The following is a 24,820-nucleotide window of genomic DNA, read 5'->3' on the forward strand; positions in this document are numbered from 1 at the left end:
CGCTTGAACCCTGGAGGCAGAGGTTGCAGGGAGCCGAGATTGCACCACTGCACTTAGCCTGGGCGACAGAGCAAGACTTGGTCTCAAGGAAAAAAAAATGTTTTTTAAGTTGAGAGTATACAATTAAAGTCAGTTTCAGCGTCTGTTCTCTTTATTGTAAGCAAAAGCTTAATTTTAGATCAAATACAGCCAGATACAGGTAAAATTTGCACCAAAAACTATTTTAAAAATCTAGGCTGATATACTAAATGGTTTCTGTAGCCTAGTGACAACTTTACAATAACCACATGAAGCTAGATGTTCTGAGAAGAATCCCAAAATGTAAAGAAAAATTAGGTGCCAGTGGCACCACTGACCGGATCTGAGAGGCCTCCACTGGCAGTGAGACGCTGGCGGGCATGCTGAGGTTCCCTTGGGGGACTGCAGGTGGAATGGGTTTTTGGGGTCGACGAGGTCCACGCCTTCTCTTCTTCTTGTGTTTTTTGGTTAGTGCAGGAGGCTTGGTTTTTTTCCTGGGTTTCCTCTGCTGCTGGTGCTGAACTTTACGGGAGTTATCTCCTCTCAAGAAATTATCCTTCGAAATGAATAAATAGGCTTTTAAATTGAGATTATCTGGGATAAACCTGACAGCTACCTAAAGAATACTTACATCCCTTAATATTCTATATAATGCCTAAAACATACTGGATGCCCAAAACTATGTATAACAATAATGAAGACATCAAACTTCATCAATTCCAAGATCTACATTTTAATATCTCTGCAATTGGGAAGCATTTTAAATTGGTGGCATTTTACCATTGCGGTCAGCCTGCTGATGGTCATTATAGTTGACACTGTCTACACACACACACACACACACACACACACACACACACACACACACACACGGTTCCAGTTCTTTGTACTGGCATCGTTTCTGAATTAAGGTTTGTACACTGTTGGTACTACGTGTGGAGGAAAATTTTTTGTGAATGTAGAAAGGCACAAAGAGCAGCAGGGCATAAAATTAATATTAGTGGAGCACATATTCATTACTGAAGAACCGACCACAATTCTTTTTTTTTTTCCCTGTAAGGCAACAACCAAGTGAAAAAGGAAAATAACCACAAAGTAGATGAAGTTGTTCTATTGCTGAAGTACGTAGAAAATACTGCCTTTCACATGTCAAGCAGTACAGTCAAAACCAGGAACAGTATATAAAAATCTATGTCTAAATAAGTCTTTTAAAAGCTCTTTAATAAGTTGAAAACAAAAATTCTAAGTGATAAGAAAGTACCGCATCACTGGCAACATTTTTTTCTTTCTTATTGGCACATAAAACAGTGGGATTTGCAATTGATGTCACCTTTAATTAATTCCCTAATAACTCTTGTAGCTAAATAAAGATTGTAGACCATAGTATTTTAAGACTAATAACTATCACTAGCATCAAAAAATTGAAAACAAGAAATAAAATTAAAGCATAAATTCAGGAAATCTAAAACAGGTTTAATCCTACTCAAATGCTTGAATGTAAACAATTACAGATTAAGTCACAAATACATAAATTTAAAACAAACCAAAAAAAAGAGGCTACCTCGGGCCAGACGCAGTGGCTCACGCCTGTAATCCCAGCACTTTGGGAGCCGAGGTGGGTGGATCACCTGAGGTCAGGAGTTCGAGACCAGCCTGGCCAACATGGCGAAACTCCATCTCTAATAAAAATACAAAAATTAGCCGGGCCTGGTGACACGTGCATGTAATCCTAGCTACTTGGGAGGCTGAGGCAACGGAATTGCTTGAACTCGGGAGGCAGAGGTTGCAGTGAGCTAAGATTATGCCATTGCACTTCAGCCTGGGCAACAAAAGCGAAACTCAGTCTCAAAAAAAAAAAAAAAAAAGGCTACTTCTCAGACTCTGGAGTTCTTTTTGTCTCAACACTTGAGGTCTACTTGTATTATGTCCACTATTTAACTCAACAAATGGTGAATGCGCAAGGGCCAGTACCCGAACATTGTGCTCAGCATCCATTCCCGGCTTTCCCTCCAGCACCAGTGCTGATCTCAGGAGGAAGTTAGGGAGCTCTCACCCAAGAGAAAATAAGTCCTATCTGTAAGGCTCCCAATGATCACCTGGGTCAGATTCCTGCCTGATTCTCCTAAGCTTGTGTGCAGTGGCCTTGTGGCACTCTTGGTACTATGCCAGATACTTCACACAGAACAGCCTGTGACTGATACCTGCCTTGCTCGCCTCCAGAGAGCTAGAGCCCCCACCCCGAGGCTTTCCTAATGCCAGCTGTTCTTTTACCTAGCTTCAGTGCACAGTGAAATACTATTCACTCCCAACTTTTGTCTGATTCTACCTCTATGTCAAGGCAATGCACTCACCATCTGTCATAGGATCTTACAAAGGTGGAATCCCATGTTCTGCCTGACAGCCGGGACTTCCTGCAGCTGGAGTCTCTTACCAATGGCTGTCACATCCTAGTTCTGAATCTTAACCCCTTCCATTGGTATGCCTAACCATTAATGTATTCAACAATTACTTACTGAGCATCTCTGTTCTAAGTGCTAGGGATACAGTAGTAACAAAAAAATGCTCCTGCCCTTGTGAGGTTTACATTCTAGTAGGAGAATACAGAAAATAAACAAACTAATGAATAACTGTTAGGCAGACAAATGTTAGGAAGAAAAATGAGGTAGAGTATGAGGATAAAACCTGACAGGGTAACAGGCAGGTGGAAGACCTGTGTGATGAGACAACACATGGTAACAAACCTGAATGAAAGGAAGGAGTGAGCAATGCGGAAACTTGGGAAAAGGCCAAGTGTGGTGGCTCATGCCTATAATCTCAACACTTTGGGAGGCAGTGGCAGGAGGATGTGATGGGAAGCCATTAGCAGGTTTTGATTTTATGGAGCTAATATGATCAGATGTATAGTCTAAAGGGCCTGCTCTAAAGGCTACTTACTACAGAATTCCCTTTCTATGACATTCTGGAAAATGCAGAAGTATAGGGGCAGAAAATAGATCAGTGGGGATGGAGTAAAGGGATGACCACAAAGGGAGTAGTGTAAGAGAATCTGGGGAGCAGTTCTGTATCTTGATTTAGGTGGTGGTTATACAACTGTATGCGTCTACAAAACTCCTAAGAGTGTACACTCAAAAGTGAATTCAATTCAAAGAAAGTAGAACATAGACACACCCAGCCTACTCTGGCTGCTATGTAAACAACATACCCCCTATGGCAGGGGGATATGGCAAGAAGGGAGATCAATTAGGAGACTATTACAATAATCCAGGCAAAGATAATGGTAGCCTCAACTAGAATGGTAGCAGTGAAATTTATAAAATGTGTTTGGATTCAGAATATAATATGAAAATAGAGGCTCGGCGCAGTGGCTCAGGCCTGTAAGATCCCAGCACTTTGGGAGGCCAAGGTGGGCAGATTACTTGAGGTCAGGAGCTCAAGACCAACCTGGCCAACATGGTAAAACCCCATGTCTACCAAAAAATACAAAAATTAACTGGGCACGGTGGCACACGCCTGCAGTCCCAGCTACTTGGGAGGCTACTGTGGGAGAATTCCTTGAACCTGAGAGACAGAGGTTGCAGTGAGCCGAGATTGCACCACTGCACTCAAACCTGGGTGACAAAGAGAGACTTGTCTCAAAAAAAAAAAAAAAAAAAAAACCAGAGCCTAGATTTGCACATACTTTTCATCTCCCAGTGTCAGTCTCTCATAGGAGCACTGATGGGGTACAAGTGCTTCTTATAGTCTCTTATGTAATTTTTAACCTAAAACAAAAATAGCTCAAACTACTGCCAGATTCTAACTGTCTTCAGAGAGAAAACCATTTTCAAAAATTTGTATTTTAAATACTTAAAAAAAATTTGATTAGTATAATTGTGATTGTTATATAAAATATATATTATTTTATGACTAATTTACATTATACTAATTCAGTCTTAGGTTTGCCTCATTGAATTTGCCTAAGTAGGAAAGTTTAACTAGCTGAAAAGAATAAAACTGCATTCAATTTCTCTAAAAGCATTCACATAATAATGGTTATAGGAGGCCAGGCGCGGTGGCTTACGCCTGTAATCCCAGCACTTTGGGAGGCCAAGGCGGGCGGATCATGAGGTCAGGAGATCGAGACCTTCCTGGCTAACATGGTGAAACCTCATCTCTACTAAAAATACAAAAATTAGCCAGGCGTGGTGGCAGGCACCTGTAGTCCCAGTTACTTGGGAGGCTGAGACAGAAGAATGGCGTGAACCCGGGAGGTGGAGCTTGCAGTGAGCCGAGATCTCACCACTGCACTCCAGCCTGGGTGATAAAGCAAGACTCCATCTCAAAAAAAAAAAAAAAAATTGTTATAGGAACCAAAAATTCATTCATAATAAGTTCCTAAAGCAGACACTGAAGTACAGTTTTTTCTACTTAACAGTATCTTCCTCAGTATCTTAGAAGTATGCCGGAATGGTGGAACTTTAAAATGAAAATATGCGGCTGGGATCATTTATTTCGTGATTTGAAAGCTACAGGGCCCACATTACCATGGGTCTGTGAAATCATCAATGAAGGTCCACAAAAGTGGTTCAAAAAGCATATAGAAATTATTCCTTAGCTATGACAAAGCCTGAGTAAGCTTAAAAAAAAAAAAAAAAGCCTATATTCGCTGGGCATGGTGGCTCATGCCTGTAATCCCAGCACTTTGGGAGGCCGAGCCGGGTGGATCACCTGAGGTCAGGAGTTCAAGACCAGCCTGGCCAACATGGAAAAACGCTTTCTCTACTAAAAAAAACAAAAATTAGGCGGCATGGTGGCATGCGCCTGTAATCCCAGCTACTCGGGAGGTTGAGGTGCAAGAATCACTTGAACCCAGGAGGCGGAGGTTGCAGTGAGCCAAGATTGCACCACTGCACTCCAGCCTGGGTGACAGAGTAAAACTCCATCTCAAAAAAAAAAAACAACCTATATTTTAAATGTTTTTATATTAAAGTGGGAAAATAATTATTCAACATTTGTAATATGTAATTGTAATATGTAGTTTAGTATACAAATTTTTCAAAACATATTGTCTGTAAAAGAAACCTAAAAAATAAAACAAGTTCTTGGTGAAGAAGCCAGTTGATCTGGTTTGGTTCTGTGTCCCCACCCAAATTTCATCTTGTAGCTCCCATAATTCCCACGTGTTGTGGGAGGGAGACAGTGGGAGATGACTGAACTATAAGGGCAGGTCTTTCCCCTGTTGTTCTTGTAATAGTGAATGGGTCTCACAGATCTGATGGCTTTAAAAATGGGAGTTGCCCTGCACGAGCTCTTTTTGCCTGCCACCATCCATGTGAGATGAGACTTGTCCCTCCTTGCCTTCTGCCATGATTGTGAGGCCTCCCAAGCCACGTGGAACTGTGAATCCAATTAAACCTCTTTTTTTTTTTAAATTGCCCAGTCTCAGGTATGTCTTTATCAGCAGCACAAAAACAGACTAATATAGCAAATTGGTACCAGTAGAGTGGGGTGCTGCTGAAAAGATACCCAAAAATGTGGAACCAACTTTGGAGCTGGGTAACAGGCAGAGGCTGGAACAGTTTGGAGGGCTCAGAAGAAGACAGAAAAATGTGGGAAAGTTTGGAACTCACTGGACACTTGTTGAATGGCTTTGACAAAAATGCTGATAGTGATATCGACAATGAAATCCAGGCGGAGGTGGTCTCAGAAGGAGATGAGGAACTTGTTGAGAACTGGAGCAAAGGTGACTCTTGTTATGTTTTAGCAAAGAGACTGGCAACATTTTGCCCCTGCCCTAAAGACTTATGGAACTTTGAACTTGAGAGAGATGATCTAGGGTATCTGGCAGAAGAAATTTCTAAGCAGCAAAGCATTCAAGAGGTGACTTGGGTGCTATTAGAAGCATTCAGTTTTAAAAGGGAAATATAGCATAAAAGTTTGGAAAATTTGCAGCCTGACAATGCAGTAGAAAAGAAAATCCCACTTTCTGAGCAGAAATTCAATCCAGCTGCAGAAATTTGCATAATTAACAAGGAGCTGAATGTTAATCCTCAAGACAATGGGGAAAATGTCTCCAGGGCACGTCAGATGTCTTCTCGGCAGCCCCTCCCATCATAGGCCTGGAGGCCTAGGAGGAAAAGATGGTTTCATGGGCCAAACCCAGGGCTCCCGTGCTCTGTGCAGCCTAGGGACTTGGTACCCTGCATTCCAACCACTCCAGCCATGGCTAAAAGGGAGCAAGGTAGAGCTCAGGCTGTTGTTTCAGACGGTGGAAGCCCCAAGCCTTGGCAGCTTCTACATAGTGTTCAGCCTGCAAGTGCACAGAAGTCAAGAATTGAGGCTTGGGAACCTCCGCCTAGAATACAGAAGATGTATAGAAACAGTCTGTCTGGGCATGGTGGCTCACGCCTGTAATCTCAGCACTATGGGAGGCTGAGGCGGGCAGATCACCTGAGGTCAGGAGTTTGAGACCACCCTGGCCAACATGGTGAAACCCTGTCTCTGCTAAAAATACACACAAATTAGCCAAGCGTGGTGGCACACGCCTGTAATCCCAGCTACTTGGGAGGCTGAGGCACAAGAATTGCTTAAACCTTGAAAGCAGAGGTTGCAGTGAGCCAAGATCAAACCACTGCACTGCAGCCTGGGCAACAGAGACTCTGTCTCCAAAAAAAAAAAAATGTATAGAAATGCCTGGATGCCCAGGTAGAAGTTTGCTGTAGGAGTGGGGCCCTCCAGGGGAACCTCTGCTAGAATACTGCAGAAGGAAAATGTGGGTGGGAGCCTCCACACAGAGTCTCTACTGGGACACCACCTAGTGGAGCTGTGAGAAGAGGGCCACCATCCTCCAGACCCCAGAATGGTAGATCTACTGACAGCTTGCACCATGCACCTGGAAAAGCAGCAGATACTCAATGCCAGCCCATGAAAACAGCCAGGAGAGGGGCTATACCCTGCAAAGTCACAGGGGCAGACCTGCCCAAGATTATGGGAACCTATGTTTTGCATCAGCTTGACCTGGATGTGAGACATGAAGTCAAAGGAGATGATTTTGGAGCTTTTCGATTTGATTGTCCACTGGATTTCGGACTTGCATGGAGCCTGTAGCCCCTTTGTTTTGGCCAATTTCTCCCATTTGGAACAGCTGTATTTACCCAATGGCTGTACCCCCATTGTATCTAGGAAGTAACTAACTTGCTTTTGATTTTACAGGCTCATAGGCAGAAGAGACTTGCCTTGTCTCAGATGAGACTTTGGACTGTGGACTTTTGAGTTAATGCTGAAACTTTTGAGTTAATGCTGAAATGAGTTGAGACTTTGGAGGACTGTTGGGAAGGCATGATTACAATGTGAAGGTATTACAATGTGAAGATATGCTATTTGGGATGTGCCAGGGCAGAATGATATGGTTTGACTCTGTGTCCCCACCCAAATCTCATCTTGTAGCTCCCATAATTCCCACGTGTTGTGGGAGGGACCTGGTGGGAGACGACTGAATTATGGGGCAGGTCTTTCCTGTTGTCTTTCCTGTTGTTCTTGTAATAGTGAATGGGTCTCATGTGATCTGATGGTTTTATAAATGGGAGTTGCCCTACACAAACTCTATTTTTGCCTGCCTCCATCCATGAAAGATATGACTTACTCCTCCTTGCCTTCCACCATGATTTTGAGGCCTCCCCAGCCACATAGAACTGTGAGTCCAATTAAACCTCTTTCTTTTGTACACTGCCCAGTCTCAGGTATGTCTTTCCCAGAAGCATGAAAACGGACTAATACACCAGTGAATCACACACATTGAGAATGAGGTCCAAAAAGGCTGAATCCTTAGCCCCTAGTTATATACCAAGCTGGTGGCAAAGCCAGGATCACAGGTTCCAACTATTAAGTCCTGGTCTAATACCCATTCCCTCACCCTGAGAATCCCTGAAAACTATAACATGTTTATAGAGGGCAGGAAGTATCTCACTTTCTAGTACATAAGGTACCTAGGAAAGTATCTTGCAGTAACTGCTTGATGGATGAAAACAATAAAAATGAACTTCCTTTAAATGATTATATAATTTAGATATTCCTCAAATTCAAATCTGTCTCTCCTCCAAATTATTCTGAATTAATTAGGATTTATGATAACTAGCATTAACTAAAGCAATAATTACGTTCAATAGATTTCTAGAAAGGCTGGGCCTTCGATTGAAGTCTCATCAACTATTCATGACATTTGTAGAATTGTATATCAGAAAGCAAAAACTTAGAGACATAGGAACAAAGAGAGTATTTAGAAATTCTGCTATGTATAAGATACATATCTTAAGTTAATAAAATGTATCTTAAGGGAATAAAAATCCTGTCTCAAAACTTGTTTCAGTGATTTATATACATACATAGTTTGTGCTAAGTTATAAAATACTTCCTACAGTGGATAGCTACAAAAAGTTTGAAAGCCTCTGTTGCAGAACTTACCATTTTTTTGGCATGTTCTTCACACAGAGGTGTCTGATGTGTAATGTCAAAAACTGGCACAGAGCACTGCTGTCCATCTGCAAACTTGGCTGTGCAACTTGAGAAGAGCTGCTGAGAGTGGTTCAAGAGGATATCTGGGTTTTTTTAAGTTAGGAGTAAAATACACTGAAACTCTAATTTTTCAATTTCTATATAAAATTTGCTTGTTCCCTTACATTTCATAAGTACAAACTTTATTATCCATAATATAAATATTACCCATATCAGTACTAGCTCAACTACTGATATGGGAAAATAATAGAATTTATCAGATGACAACTCTGAAGGACCCTATTTTGCTAATGAGACCCTGGCACCAGTCTCCTTAATGACCATTCTGAACCAAATTGTGTTATTTGGAAAAGCAGGGCCATTTCCTTCTTAACATGTGAACTCCACTTAAAGTTCCACTTCATGTTTTTTTTGTTTTGTTTTTTGTTTTGAGATGAAGTCACTCTGTTGCCCAGGCTGGAGTGCAATGGCACGATCTCAGCTCATTGCCACCTCGGCCTCCCGGGTTCAAGCAAGTGATTCTCCTGTCTCAGCCTCCCGAGTAGCTGGGATTACAGGCATCTGTCACCACATCCAGATAATTTATTGTATTTTTAGTAGAGACAGAGTTTCACCATATTGGCCAGGCTGGTCTCGAACTCCTGACCTCAAGTGATCCAGCCGCCTCAGCCTCCCAAAGCGTTGAGATTATAGGCATAAGCCACTGTACCTGGCCAATGGTTTTCTTTTTTTAAACAGCTCTTAAAAGGAAAATTTTCTGCCTATGATACTTACCAAGAATAAAAATTTAAAGATACAGTTATTAAAAACTCATCTTTCCAAATTTGAATATTTTGCTTCACACTTCCAGCAACAAACTCAAACTCACAACTCATGAAAAATTACTTTTAAATCAAAACTTCACTATTGGCCAGGCACAGTGGCTCACACCTATACTCCCAGCACTGTGGGAGGCTAAGGTGGGTTGATTTATTGAGCCTCAGAAGTTCAGGATCAGCCTGGGCAACAAAAAAGTACAAAAATTAGTCGGGCATGGTGGTGCATGCCTGTAGTCCCAGGTACTCAGGAGGCTGTGATGCAAAGATCACCTGAGCCCAGGGAGGTCGAGGCTGCAGTGAGCTGTGATCGTGCCACTGCACTTCAGCCTGGGTGACAGAGTGAGATCCTGCCTCTAAACAAACAAACATGAGCTTTACATAATCAATATTTTTAAGCACTCATACTTTTAGCTACTACATTTCCTTAACACTTACCTTATATCTATTAAGTGCCTTTGTGTTTTTCCTTTATGGTTTTTAGGTAAAACTATAAAGCCTTTATTACATAGAAAGTGCTGCTGAACAAGCTGTTCCAAGAACAGAAAGGAGGGCAACAATTAAATAGATGGTAAAGATAAGTAATTGCTGCTATTTTTACATGCTACCTGATTTTAAATACTCAATAAAAGTCACAGCAATAAGATTTCATCACCAACCTAAAGCTCTTTAACATAGGTTTTCTTCAAGTATACTTTAAAAGAGATCTTCTTTCCTAGGCAGTGATGTTTGTTACCTTTCATTCATTTCAAATCAGCACTGTACTCATTAAAAAGAGTAAACTAATCTTACAGGAAAAAGTTCTGTAAAACTGTGTAACTGTCTTAGAAGACTAAAAACAGATTTTAAATAATGTGATTTGATTTTTTCCATTAATGAGTGTTATAGCTCCTTCTTACAAGCTACTAGGAACCACCTGAGGGACCAGAATTCTATTAACAAAATATAATTAAGTGACAGACACTGGAGGAACCTGCTATTTGCTATCAATTTTGCTTATTTTTTGTGATTTTTGAGTAAAACAAGAAAAATTATTCAGAGGACATCATGAAAATTATGTTCGATAAAATTATTTTAAACATTAAACAGTTATGGTTTCAAAAGTCATTCACTTGAATTAAAAATGAAATATACAGCCCCAAATTAGGTAGTACTTTTTCAATGCACATTCCATTTAGTTGAAAGGATACGTTGGAAACAATGTCTGGTGAATGGAAGGGCTTTGTTAGCGCACTGTTCACCCTTCACGGTTCCACTGCATGCTGCTGGTTCCACCTCCCTCAGCTTGGTCCGGCTTATGCTAAGGAAAGAAAAACACAGAATTAATTTTTTTTTAATGCTTTAAGAATCCAGGGTAATTTTTCAACATGATGTCACAACTCTGTAACACTCTCATTATAATATATATAACATCTACAGTCACTAAATAAAATGCAAATGTGATTTAAAGAAAGACGGTATTACAATTACCAATTGTGTTATTTCCCTAATCTTCTGACATTCAAAGCTGATAATTACATCACAATATGTTTCAAGTATGTCTGTTTTTTTTTTTTTAAGTGATGTTTTATTTCCCTTTTCTTCACAAAGAGACAGTAGAGAAAAGTGATGAAGAACATGAGAGAAGAATCAGATGGACCTGGTTTTGAATCTCAGCTCTCCCTCTTACTAGCTGTGTGACTATGGGCATGTTGCTCAGCCTCATTTAAGCCCCAGTTTTCTCACCTGTAAAGTAGAGACAATAAGGTACCTTGAGCTGGCAGGGTTGCTGGGAGCATAAAAGGATTAAGCACATCTAAACCACTTATATACAGTATATAGTATTACACAGTAAACAGTCAGTGGTTGTTAGTCATGACTATGATTATCGCCACCATTAGGAATTGATTGCCTCATGCTACTAAACCCATAAATCTGCAAAAAAATCTTCATCTCATACATGGGGAAGAGGATACTGATATGCAGAAATGGCTGAGTGGCTTTTATCCTCCAAAGTCAACTCACTTTAGATCTATTTTTTAAACTTTCTATTATATGTGCAATCCATGTTTCATTATTTAAATTTTATCTCCACTTTGTACACTTAATGTTTAAATATTTTAACTCATTTAAAATCTTATGAATAAGCAGTGCATTCACATGGATCCATAAAAAAATTAAAGAATGCTAGGCAGTGAAGAATCGACTTCTTGCCCTTGCCCCCTAATTTGCCAGCCCCGACTCCCTCTATAATACGTATTCATTTTATTAGTTTGCAGATCCTTCCAGTTTCTTTACACAAACATATAAAAACACAAATAAATAACATTTAAATTCTTAGAAGTGGGCCAGGTGCAGTGGTTCATGACTGTAATCCCAGCACTTTGGGAGGCAGAGGAGGGCTCCCAAAATCAAAAAGGATCGCTTGAGCCCAGGAGTTTGTGACCAGTCTGGGCAACATAGGGAGATCCCCATCTCTATTAAAAAAAAGAAAAAGAAAAAGAAAAAAGACAATTCTTACAAGTACAAAACCTATCCCATCTACGTGACTCTATAAAGCATCACAAACCATTAGGCCTTTACAAGTCTGAGTATGAGGAAAAAAATCTACTTAACGTACTGAGTTCAAGTCAGATATCACAAACAAAAAACCTTTTGAGTTGTTTGTTTCTAGTATCTTTCTCAGGGTTTCAATGGAATTATTGACACTAATTAGGTAAGGCCACACAGAATCTAAATTACATATGAATTTACACAAAATATAAATACTTCTACCATAGTTATTAATTTCATATAAACTGTAAACCCTGTTTATATGTCCATGGTGTTGCCTTAAAACCTGCCTTAACTAAGATGTCTACAAGATTTGTCACGATTATAAGAATAGGGAAGTGGATCATCACAGAACTAAACAGTTTATTCCTAATAGTTTATCCATTGTTTCTTTAAAAAGTTGTTTACATTAAATTTAGCCCTATAAAAGGAATATATAATTTCAAATAAATAAACCTTTACTATTCTGGCAGCTAAGCTCAAATTCTCTTGGTCTAGATTTAAATAGAAAGGTCTCCATATTAAAGGGATACTTCTCTTTTTTTATTTTGAGACGGAGTATTGCTTGTTGCCCAGGCTGGAGTGCAATGGTGCGATCTCGACTCACTGCAACCCTTACCGCCCGGGTTCAGGTGATTCCCCTGCCTCAGCCTCCCAAGTAGCTGGGATTACAGGCACCTGCCACCATGCCTTGTTAATTTTTTATATTTTTAGTAGAGACGCGGTTTCACCATGTTGGCTGGGCTGGTCTTGAACTCCTGACCTCAGGTGATCCACCTGCCTCAGCCTCCCAAAGTGCTGGGATTACTGGCATGAGCCACCACACCCTGCCTGAAAGGATAATTTTCATTAAACACTCTAATAAACCGCTCAGCTATCTTCAAAGACTAGTGTACAATACATTCCCTGATTTTCTTTATTCTAAACTTACAAAATAACTATTGGTTTCATTTTTTAAAATTGCCTTGTTTCAATAACCCCATGGACAAATTAAGGTAAAAATGGCCAGACACAGTGGCTCACCCAGTAATCCCAGCACTTTGGGAGGCTGAGGCAGGCAGATCACAAGGTCAGGAGTTCGAGACCAGCCTGGCCAACACAGTGAAACCCCATCTCTACTAAAAATACAAAAAAAATTAGCTGGGCATGGTGGCGGCACCTGTAATCCCAGCTACTCGGAAGGCTGAGGTAGGAGAATCACTTGAACCCAGGAGGTGGAGGTTGCAGTGAGCCGAGATCACACCATTGCACTCCAGCCTGGGCAACAGAGCAGAACTCTGTCTCAAAAAAATAAAAATAAAAATAAATTAATGTGAAAATGCTTGATGTAATGTTAGATATATTTTATTATCCAAATAAGCCCAACAAACAAAGGGAATTACCAAAACTTTTTCATGTTTTTCATATTTAAAAAATCTACTACAGGATTCCCTTTGACATGCCCTATTGCATCCCCCATAAATAATGATGTTTCCATACAAACATTAGTCACTGTATGATTGTGGGCTGCAAGATACTTAATTTGGGTTCACATATTTGAAGCTCTTTCAATGGCTTATTCCACTTACTCATCAATAAATACGACAAAGTTATTTGATAGGAAAGACTAACATTATTTAGCTTGTATACAAACTATATTTTATTTTATTGAGAAGGAGTCTCCCTCTGTCACCCAGGCTGGAGTGCAATGGTGCAATCTCAGCTCACTGCAAGTTCTGCCTCCCGGGTTCAAGCAATTCTCCCACAGCAGCCTCCCAAGTAGCTGAGACTACAGGCACATGCCACCACACCCAGCCACCATGCCTGGCCAACGAACTGTATTTTAAAGGATCCAGGCCGGGCGCAGTGGCTCATGTTTGTAATCCCAGCACTTTGGGAGGCCAAGGCAGGCAGAGTACCTGAGGTCAGGAGTTCGAGACCAGCTTGGCCAACATGGTGAAATCCTGTCTCTACAAAAAATACAAAACAATTAGCCAGACGTGGTAAAGGGTGCCTGTAATCCCAGCTACTTGGGAGGTTGAGGCAGGAGAACCACTTGAATCCGGGAGGCGGAGCTTGCAGGGAGCCAAGACAGCGCCATTGCACTCCAGCCTGGGCAACAAGAGTGACACTCCATCTCAAAAAACTAAAAAATTAATAAAGGGTCCACATTAGAAGGTAGCCATTAAACTTTTAATTTCTAAAATATGTAATGTCAAACTTTTATGTATCTTTTTTGAAACTAGGACTTTAATACCAAAAATATCAAATAGAGGGCAGCATGCAACTAAAAGCTGACTTTTGTGAACCTAGAATATAATGTAATATAAAAAGCTGCCGGCCGGGCACAGTGGCTCATGCCTGTAATCCTACCACTTTGGGAGGCCGGGGGAGGCAGATCACGAGGTCAGGAGTTCATGACCAGCCTAGCCAACATAGTGAAACCCCGTCTCCACTAAAAATACAAAAAATTAGCCGGGCATAGTGGCGCGTGCCTGTAGTCCCAGCTACTTGGGAGGCTGAGGGAGAAGAACTGCTTGAACCCAGGAGGTGGAGGTTGTGGTGAGCCAAGACTGTGTCACCACACTCCAGCCTGGGCAACAGAGTGAGACTCATCTAAAAAAAAAAAAAAAAAAAAAAAAAGTTGCCAATCACCAAAGAATGATTATGATACATTGTTACATGATTATCAGCGATGCACTGGGCCATAAACTTTTCACTAATCATGGGTGACACAACTGAATATCATCAAATCAATCTGAAAACTATAACAGGGTCCATCTTGCTGTTTGTTTGTTGTGGCAGTTATCATTAATGTTTTTTAAATATCACTGATGTCAGTTAGGAAGATGTTCTGAAAACAACCAGTTAAGAATCGTAGATATATACAGTTTTCCACACAAATACCAAATTTTCCCAAACTCATTGTATAGTCTTTTACATCTTTGACAAGATCAGAATAATATATTGGACTCAGCATATACATTTACATACAAATTGGTTCATGCTGGACAATTCTACTAAAAGTATACACTTGAAAGCATTATATCATATAAATGTTAGTTATCATTATTTTATAACCTGTGTCAAACTGAGTAAATTCCTTCAACAAATAGAGAACAGACCTTCATTTATTCAATTCTGTTCACTCGTTCATCAATACTGGAGATTTAGGAACAAACTTTTTCCTGTTCTCATGGAAATTACTGTCTAGCATGAGAGACAGACTTAATATAGGTATAAAATTGTACAGTGAAACAGAGTACAGAGCACAGTAGGCATACACAGTAGAGGGAACCTAACATAGTCCAGGGAATCAGGGAATGTATCTCTAAGAACATAAGTCTCTGAGTAAGCTGAGACCTGAAGGATGTTCTAGAACAGATACTAGATCCAGAGGACTGAGAGGTCTAGGAGTCAGGCAAGGTGATTTGGGTGTAAGGGAAGAGTAGGCTGCAGCCATTACATATGGTATATTAGATACTTCAAACAACTCTAACCTGTTCTACTTCTAGAAAACTCTTAAGGGCACAGTGCATCCATGTGAGATATGCAACTGAAAATTAGGTCACTTTATTACAACAAATGAAAAGCAAAATACACAACACTAAAATAAAATATCAAAAAACAGGTATATAAGTAATATGACCAACAGCTACAAAATAAAGACTATATTTTAACACTTTGTTTTATTTATTTATCTTTTTTTTGTTTGAGACGGAGTCTCACTCTGTCGCCTAGTCTGGAATGCAGTGGCACAATCTCGGCTCACTGCAACCTCTGCCTCCTGGGTTCAAGCAATTCTCCTGCCTCAGTCTCCTGAGTAGCTGGGACTACAGGTGCCCACCACCACACCCAGCTAATTTTTGTGTTTTTAGTAGAGACAAGGCTTCACTATGTTGGCCAGGCTGGTCTCAAACTCCTGACCTCATGATCCGCCCACCTCGGCCTCCCAAATCATGCTGGGATTACAGGCATGAGCCATCGCACCCGGCCGACACTTTGTTTTAAAACCGTTTTTTTCCCTCAAGTGACTTATGATCATTACATAAAAATGAGACTGTACAAACTAAGAATTTTTTCATTTTATCAATAATCCCACCACCTAGAGATATTCTGGTACATAAATTCCTAAATTTTTTCTCTATATATATACTAAAAGTTGTCATATGAAAATATAATAACTGGCCACGCATGGTAGCTCACACCTGTAATCCCAGCACTTTGGGAGGCCAAGGTGGGTGGATCACCTGAGGTCAGGAATTCCAGACCAGGCTGGCCAACATGGCAAAACTCCATTTCTACTAAAAATACAAAAATTAGCCGGGCTTGGTGGCGGGCGCCTGTAGTCCAAGCTACTCAGGAGGCTGAGGCAGGAGAATTGCTTGAACCCGGGAGGCAGAGGTTGTAGTGAGCCGAGATCGCACCATTGCACTCCAGCCTACACAAGAAGAGTGAAACTCCATCTCAAAAAAAAAAAAAAAATATATATATATATATATATATATAAAATAACTAAAAAGTGTGAAATAGGCTGGTCCATATGCAGTGGTTTTACAAGTAATTTATCACAACCAGTTAGTTACAGATTTCTTTGCTCCTTCTCCACTCCCACTGCTTCACTTGACTAGCCTTAAAGGAAAAGAAATTTTTTAAATGTGTGAAATAATAAATAATAAACTCAATAAAGAAGCTGGCCTTCTATCAGGAGGCTGAGGCTGTAGTGACCCGTGATTACGCCACTGAATTCCAGCCTGGGCAACAGACTGAGACCTTGTCTGAACGACAACAAAAAGAATCAGAATTTGAACTCTATTTCCTTAAAGTAAGATAATGTTTTGAAATTTTTTTTTTTGGAAGGCAGTCCCACTCTGTCGCCCAGGCTGGAGCACAATGGTGTGATCTCTGCTCACTGCAATCTCCTACTCCCAGGCTAAAGCCATCCTCCCACCTCAACGTTCCTAGTAGCTAGGACTACAGGTGCACGCCACCACACCTGGCTAATTTTTGTATTTTTTAGTAGAGATGGGGTCTCATCACGTTGTCCAGGCTAATCTCGAATTCGTGACCTCAAGTGATCTACCCACCTCAGCCTACCAAAGTGCTGGGATTACAGGTGTGAGCCACTGCACCCAGCCATGTTTTGAAATTTTAAAATTCAATTTAGTGCTTTAAATGTGTATTTCAGTTAAAAGTAATAACCAGGCAGGGGCAGTGGCTCATGCCTGTGATCCCAGGACTTTGGGAGGCCGAGATGGGCAGATCACCTGAGGTCAGGAGTTCAAGACCAGCCTGGCCAACATGGTGAAACCCCATCTTTACTAAAAATACAAAAATTGGCTTGGCATGATGGCAGGCGCCTGTAATCCCAGCTACCTGGGAGGCTGAGACAGAAGAATTGCTTGAACCAGGGAGGCGGAGGTTGCCATGAGCCAAGATCGTGCCACTTCACTCCAGCCTGGGTGACAGGTCAAGGCTCCGTCTCAAAAAAAAATTAAAAAAAAGAAAAATAGCCATAATTAAAATATATATAAAAAACAAAATTGTGTTAAATATGTATTTATATATACACAACAGATATTATATATATTATATATAACAGATATTTTATATTTATATATATAACAGAATTCCATAATCAGTTTAGAAAATATAACTTTGTATTTTTTAAAAATTTTATAGGTATAAACAAAGGTTTAACTGTACTAAGGTTTTCACCATTACCACCAAAATGGTAATATGCCAAATTTCTAAAATATCAGATAACTCTACATTTCTGATATACAGATTTTCACGAATGGAATATTATGTAAACATTATAAATCCTGTTTTCAAAAGAATCTTGAAGAACATAGGGAAATGGCTATGGTATACTTTTGAGGGAAAACTAGAAAACTCAAATTATTGTCATGAGAATGTCATTAATTAATAATTAAGAATTAATCTCATGAGAAAGTGGTCATAATTCAGTGATAAAAGGAAAAGAGCATTTATGGAAATAAATGAAAATAATACAGATAACATGATTTCAATTTTGCTTTTTAATATAAACACATGGCTCACTGGAAAATTTACGCACGCACGCACGCGCGCACACACACAGAGAGAGAAAGACTAGAAGGAAACAGAATCAAAATGTTAACAGTGCTCATTCTCTCTCTCATGAATGGCAACAGGAAGATTTTTCCCTTCTCATTTGTGTATTTTTTAAATTTTCCACAATAAACAAGTATCTGCATTATAAACAGAAGGAATTTTTTTCTTAAAAAAAATTCAATGTAATAAAATACTTGCACAAATAATCTGTGAGGTAATGTAAATATTAATAGAAAACACACTGAAAAGGCCAGCTACAGTGGCTAACACCTCTAATCCCAACACTTTGGGAGGTAAAGGTGGGAGGATCGCTTCAGGCCAGGAGTTTGAGACCAGCTTGGGCAATACAGCGAGACCCTCACCTCTACAAAAAAATATTTTTTTAATTAGCTGGGTATGGTTTCACATGCCTATGGTCCCAGCTACTCAGGAGGCTGAGGTGGGAGGGTCATTTGAGCCCAGGAGTTTGAGGCTGCAGTGATCTATGATCACACCACTGCACTCCAGCCTAGGCGACAGAGCAAGACCCTGTCTCTAAAAACAAAAAAACGAAAACCAACACTGAAAAGAAACTAAAATAACACAAGTAAATAAACATAAAATACTACTTTTGTAGTTAAACATCTATAAATGTTACTTTTAAATAACATGAAATTTCTAAGCATTCTATTTTTTTTAAAGCCAGGTAACATTCTCAAATCTTCAATGAATAAATTCTAATCAAACTTCAGCAAAATTTTAGTAATGGTTTAATTTTACTGTTAGCTCATGGCAGTATTATTTTGCCACCTGTAGCACTTTAACAAAGCAAGAAAACCAAAACATAATGCTTAAACGTTTGGGACTTAGTGGTCATCTCCCACTGTGCCTCAACTATCCTCTCACAAAATAAAGAAAGCAAACTGAGATGAGTCCCTTAAGAATAGGTTGCTGTGGCTCTAACCTGGTTCGACTGCATGCAGCTCTCTGCAGTTCTTGTATTAACTGACCAGTGCATTCTGGTTCTTTACTGGCCGCCTGCAGCAAAGCTTTCCTAAACGTATGCCGGCATTTCTTTTGACGAGATTCTGCCCGCTCCAGGCGGCAGAGGTGCTTATATTTCTGCTGAAAGTAAGTGCAAAGTTGGGTCACCCTGGAGCTCCTACTCTCCGCATCATCATCATCTGACCTGGAAAGTGCAGGGAGAGAAAGGAAAAACTGATTACACATTAGGCTCATTTTAGACAGGGTAAACGAGAATTAGGAAGTGTAGCTGAATGCACAGGTTTAAAACTTTTGTGGCATGTGAGCACATACTTCACACAATTAGAGTAAGAGAATTCCAATAGAGCTGAACTAAGTACAGTATTTCAACAGTAAGGACAGAGTTAATCCAGTGTTTTCAGAAACAGCCTTCTTAGCATGGCATCAGTAGACACTTAATATACCAGTGTCTTCTAAATTTTAAGTGACTAGAGACCCTTGAGGAAAAAAATTCATTTCTTTACCTTTACTTACTAAAAAGTCTGAGTAAATGACATGACAGTTATGAGGAAACACATAGCATAATTTCATAAAAGATAGGTCATACCAGAAATAGGGCAGCGAATTCTAACAGTTTATTATCTAAGAGCTGCCCTTTTAACCATTCTGGTTTTTAACCACCTTTTTCTTGCTAACCACCTAAAGAAATTTGGTTGTAGGGATCGCATTAATTCTATCATGTATTTTTGTTTTGTTTTTTGTTTTTTTTTTTTGGAGACAGAGTCTCACTCTGTCGCCCAGGCTGGAGTGCAGTGATGCGATCTCGGCTCACTGCAAGCTCCGTCTCCTGGGTTCACGCCATTCTCCTGCCTCAGCCTCATGAGTAGCTGGGACTACAGGTGTCTGCCACCACGCCTGGCTAATTTTTTTGTATTTTTAATAGAGACGGGGTTTCACCATGTTAGCTAGGATGGTCTCGATCTCCTGACCTTGTCATCCACCTGTCTCGGCCTCCCAAAGTGCTGGGATTACAGGCATGAGCCACCGAGCCCGGCCTTCTACCATGTATTTTTTTAACTATGGAAGTATCCTAAACAGCATTTGATAAGTCAGGGATTACATAAAGGATTTTCCATCACATGCTAATAATGTGATTAATTGGTGCCCTGGCTGAAATGCGATGTGGAAGTGATGCTGAAGGAGCATCTAAGCTCAACAAGAAAGAGTGCCTTTTTAGCAATGGCTACCACCAGCAAGGTTTAAAAGGCCACTTTTTTATGGAACAAATGTGATCTTACTTTTTACCGTTAGGAATAATGCACACTGGACTTGAAAACTGACCTGTTATTTTAGCTTCTTTCTCTGCTATCATAAGTAAATACCACACATGTGACACCATGGACTATATATTCTCTTACTAATCTTCTACTATTCATTGCTGGGTTTCTCTTAAGTGATATTATTCTTCTTTCCTTCAGCATAGTCTATAACAGGCTACTGTATAAACTTCTACTTAGTACCTCTCCTAAGAAGCACATTCTCGTCAGTATACTTTTTACTACAGATCTATAAATTGAAGGACTTTACTTCAATCTTTTCATTTATTCAACATTCAACATTCACTGTGTATCTATTATGCTCAGCACTACAGAAGAGAGACCAACATTTCAAAGAGTTTGCAATGCAATTTGGACAAGATAAACACTTCCCAAAAAGTTAAAACAATTCAAAAAAGAATAAAAACAGTAACAAAAACAGTGGGGCAAAAAGGCCAATGATTCAAATATCTGACCACAAATCAGAAAAATCTGTGAGCACTTAAAAGTTTCAGACTCCTACGAACTACCCCAAATCTACTGAACCAGAATCTCCATGGTATAGGGCCCAGGATTCTTCATTTTGAATTTTTCCCTGACCTCTGACAGCAGGTCTACACTTGGGAGTTCTCGTAGAGCTAGCAAGTGTGATAAATATCTTTCACACAAGACAGAAAACAGTAAAGTACCACAACAGAGGTCAGGGTAAGGTGTTACTGAAGTTCACTGGAAAGACAGCTGGAAGGCCTGGGTACGATGGCTCACATCTGTAATCCCTGCAATTTTGGGAGGCCAAGGTGGGCAGATCACCTGAGGTCAAGAGTTTGACCAACAACGCAAAACCCTGTCTCTACTAAAAATACAAAAAGTACTCAGGTGTAGTGGTGTATTCCTGTAATCCCAGTCACTCAGGAGACTGAGGCAGGAGAATCATTTGAACCTGGGAGGTGGAGGTTGCAGGAAACTGAGACCACAGCAGTGCACTCCATCCTGGGTGACAGAGCAAGACTTTGTCTCCAAAAAAAAAAAAAAAAAAGACTGCTGGAAGTAAAGAAAGGCTTTGCAGAGGAGGTGACAGCAGAAATGAACCCTGAAGAAAGAGGACCTCACACAAATACAACACGTAAGCCAAGACACACAAGACACAGAGATAGACAGGATGGTGAACAGCAAGAATGTAAGTAGCTTGGTGTGGCTAAGGTAAGGGGTCTGTAAGGGAATAATGATAGGTAAGGTTAGCTTTCTAGACTTAAATGTCAAATTAAAGAGTTTAACCTTTATTCCACAGGTAAAGCAGAAGACTTGTAATTTTTTAAATTTTGCACTCCTAACTGCTAAGCTTTGTAACTGTTAAGAAAATACAGTAACAGAGGTGTGCCATGACAATGATTACAGTCAGCAGCAGATATAAAATAAACAGAAGAAGAGAGAGAAGAAGGCAGTTAAAAAATTACTGTAAATCTCCAGCAAAGAGATAACAAGGATCCATGCTAGGATGGAAGGCGCAGGACTGGAGAGCATGAGGCAATCTGCATGTATAAAAACAAGCTTTGTCAGCTGGCAAGGACCAGAGAAGGGACAATAAGCAGGCAGCAGTTTCCACCAACAAAGAATGGGAAGGACAGTAACATCATGTATAAAACAAGGAACTAAAAATACAAAAAAAATAGCTTGGTATGGTGGTGCATCCCTGTAGTCCCAGCTACTTGGGAGGCTGAGGCAGGAGAATCACTTGAACCCAGGAGGCAGAGGTTGCAGTGAGCCAAGATCACGCCAGTGCACTCCAGCCTGGGTGACAGAGCAAGACTCCATCTCGAAAAAAAAAGAAAAAAAAAAGACATAAGGGCCATTATCATAAGTGAACTAACTCACTTTGGTGACTCAATATGAAGGATTAGAAAGTCAATGACTCAATGACTTAGAATATGCATAACTAGGAAAATAGAAGTCTCATTCATAGAAAAAGGAAATGGAGAGGAAAGGCAGATCTTAAAGGGAAGGTAAAGCTTGGGTCGACAATCAGTTGCCAAAACTGTTATTTTTAAAAGATGCACCTGCGCCCCTGCCACCGCTATCACCACCTCAGTGTCCCCTGGCTCCAGTCCCACTCTTAGGACAGCACCGCCACTGCTGCATGGCCCTGCCTGCCTCCTGTGCTGCGCAGCACTTGCGGGTGCCCCAGATGGCACTTTACCCCTAGGACTGGCTTAAAATAGTGGAGTGATCATCATGGCCGATGAGAGACAGGACTGGATTGCAGCTCCAACTCGGACAGACAGAGCAGAGTGCAGAGGCTTGCATAGTGAATTTTATCTCCAGAACAACTGCAAGAACAAACGAGGAATCCCGAGAGGACCTACAGACCCTCTGAAGGAAGTGGACTGCTCCTGCAGGATCCGGAGACACTCCAAATACCGTGAGTGCCCAAACTGCGGAAGTAGGAAAGGGAGATTCTCCGTTTCGAACACACACCGCTGCTGGGGAAACTGAAGGTCTAGTTTGCAGGAGAAGTTTCTGACCTTACCTGGAGCTGAGTCAATTTAGAGAGCTGAGCAAAATAACAGGGGTAGAGAAAGCAGCAGGAAACGCTCTGGGAGCTCACTGGGTCCCCAAGCAGGTCATTCCTGCCTGGCATCACAGAGATCTTTCGGGAGGGCAGCCAGAGGCATGGGGAAAATGCCACAGGGAGAAGGAAATCTCCAGCTGAACTTTGTAACAATTTGAACCTGGCGAGAAGCCTCCTGGCCAGAATGTGGGGAAGGCCACAAATCGTCTGTGCAGACTCCACAGGTGGGGAAAGAACCAAAGCCCCTCTCTTTTGCAGCTGGGAGGCAGGTAGCCTGGGACAAGTTCTCAAGCCCTGCTCACCCACTGCCTGGAAACAGACTGGGGCTATTAGGTGGGGCATGGTGGGAGTGAAACCAGCCCCTCAGATTGTGTGGGAGCTGGGTGAAGCCTATGACTGCCGGATTTCCCCCACTTCTCTGACAACCTGTGTGATTCAGCAGAGGCAGCCATAATCCTCCTAAATACACAACTCCATTGATCTGGGAGCCTTTGCCTAGACACATTGTCATTAGGTTATCCAAAGTTAAGACGAAGGAAAGAATCTTAAGAGCTGTGAGACAGAAGCACCAGATAACCTATAAAGAAAACCTATGAGATTAACAGCAGATTTCTCAAGAGAAACCCTACAAGCTAGAAGGGATTGGGGCCCTATCTTCAGCCTCCTTAAACAAAACAATTATCAGCCAAGAATTTTGTATCAAGCAAAACTAAGCATCATATATGAAGGAAAGATACAGTCGTTTTTCAGACAAACAAATGCTGAGAGAATTCACCATGACCAAACCACCACTACAAGAACTGCTAAAAGGAGCTCTAAATCTTGAAACAAATCCTGGAAACACATCAAAACAGAATCTTTTTAAAGCATAAATTATACAGGACCTATAAAACAAAAATACAAGTTAGAAAGCGAAACAAAAAACAAAAGTACACAGGCAACAAAGAGCACAATGAAAGCAACAGTACCTCATATTTCAATACTAACATTGAATGTAAATGACCTAAATGCTCCACTTAAAAGATACAGAACCACAGAATGGATAAGAACCCACCAACCAACTATCTGCTGCCTTCAGGAGACTCACCTAACATATAAGGACTCACATAAAGGCACAGAAAAAGGCATTCCATGCAAATGGACACCAAAAGCAAGTAGGGGTAGCTATTCTTATATCAGACAAAACAAACTTTAAAGTAACAGCAGTTAAAACAGACAAAGAGGGATATTATATAATAGTAAAAGGCCTTGTCCAGCAACCACAGAATAAACACTCTATTCAACAGTGCATGGAACTTTCTCCAAGATAGACCATATGCTAGACCACAAAACGAGCCTCAATAAATTTAGGAAAATTGAAATTATATCAAGTATCTCTCAGACTACAGTGGAATAAAACTGGGAATCAACTCCAAAACAAACCTTCAAAACCATCCAAATACATGGAAATTAAATAACCTGCCCCTGAAAGAGCTTTGGGTCAAAAACACAATCAAGATGGAAAATTAAAAATTCTTCAGATTGAATGACAATAATGACACAACCTATGAAAACCTCTTGGATACAGCAAAGGCAGTGCTAAGAGGAAAGTTCATAGCCCTAAACGCCTACATCAAAAAGACTGAAAAAGCACAAACTGACATTCTAAGGTCACACCTCAAGGAAGTAGAGAAACAAGAACAAACTAAACCCAAACCCAGCAGAAGAAAGGAAATAACCAATATCAGAGTAGAACTAAATGAAATTGAAACAAACAAACAAAAAAATACAAAAGATAAATGAAACAAAAAGCTGGTTCTTTGAAAAGACAAATACAATTGATAGGCCATTAGCAAGATTAACCAAGAAAAGAAGAGAGAAAATCCAAATAACCTCAATAAGAAACAAAACAGGAGATGTTACAACTGATACTACTGAAATACAAAAGATCATTCAAGGCTACTATGAACACCTTTATGTACATAAACTGGAAAACCTAGAAGAGATGGATAAATGGATAAATTCCTGGAAAAATATAACCCTCCTAGCTTAAATCAAGAATTAGA

At 40.4% G+C, this 24,820-nt stretch overlaps 1 protein-coding gene across 6 annotated transcripts in view; it reads right to left on the reverse strand.

Moving 5' to 3' along the window:
• Positions 1 to 24,820, reverse strand: part of INO80D (INO80 complex subunit D) — a 92,306-nt gene that overhangs the window by 15,503 nt on the left and 51,983 nt on the right. For all 6 annotated transcript variants that reach the window (XM_034954924.3, XM_034954920.3, XM_063595243.1 and 3 more), the window contains 4 exons: positions 18,874 to 19,098; positions 10,514 to 10,623; positions 8,458 to 8,591; positions 357 to 574 (listed from right to left, as the gene is read on the reverse strand). In XM_034954924.3, coding sequence (XP_034810815.2) covers positions 357 to 574; positions 8,458 to 8,591; positions 10,514 to 10,623; positions 18,874 to 19,098 — 687 coding nt within the window. The remainder of the gene's footprint in view (positions 1 to 356; positions 575 to 8,457; positions 8,592 to 10,513; positions 10,624 to 18,873; positions 19,099 to 24,820) is intronic.

This window comes from Pan paniscus, chromosome 13 (assembly GCF_029289425.2).
Source record: "Pan paniscus chromosome 13, NHGRI_mPanPan1-v2.0_pri, whole genome shotgun sequence".
NCBI lineage: Eukaryota > Metazoa > Chordata > Mammalia > Primates > Hominidae > Pan > Pan paniscus.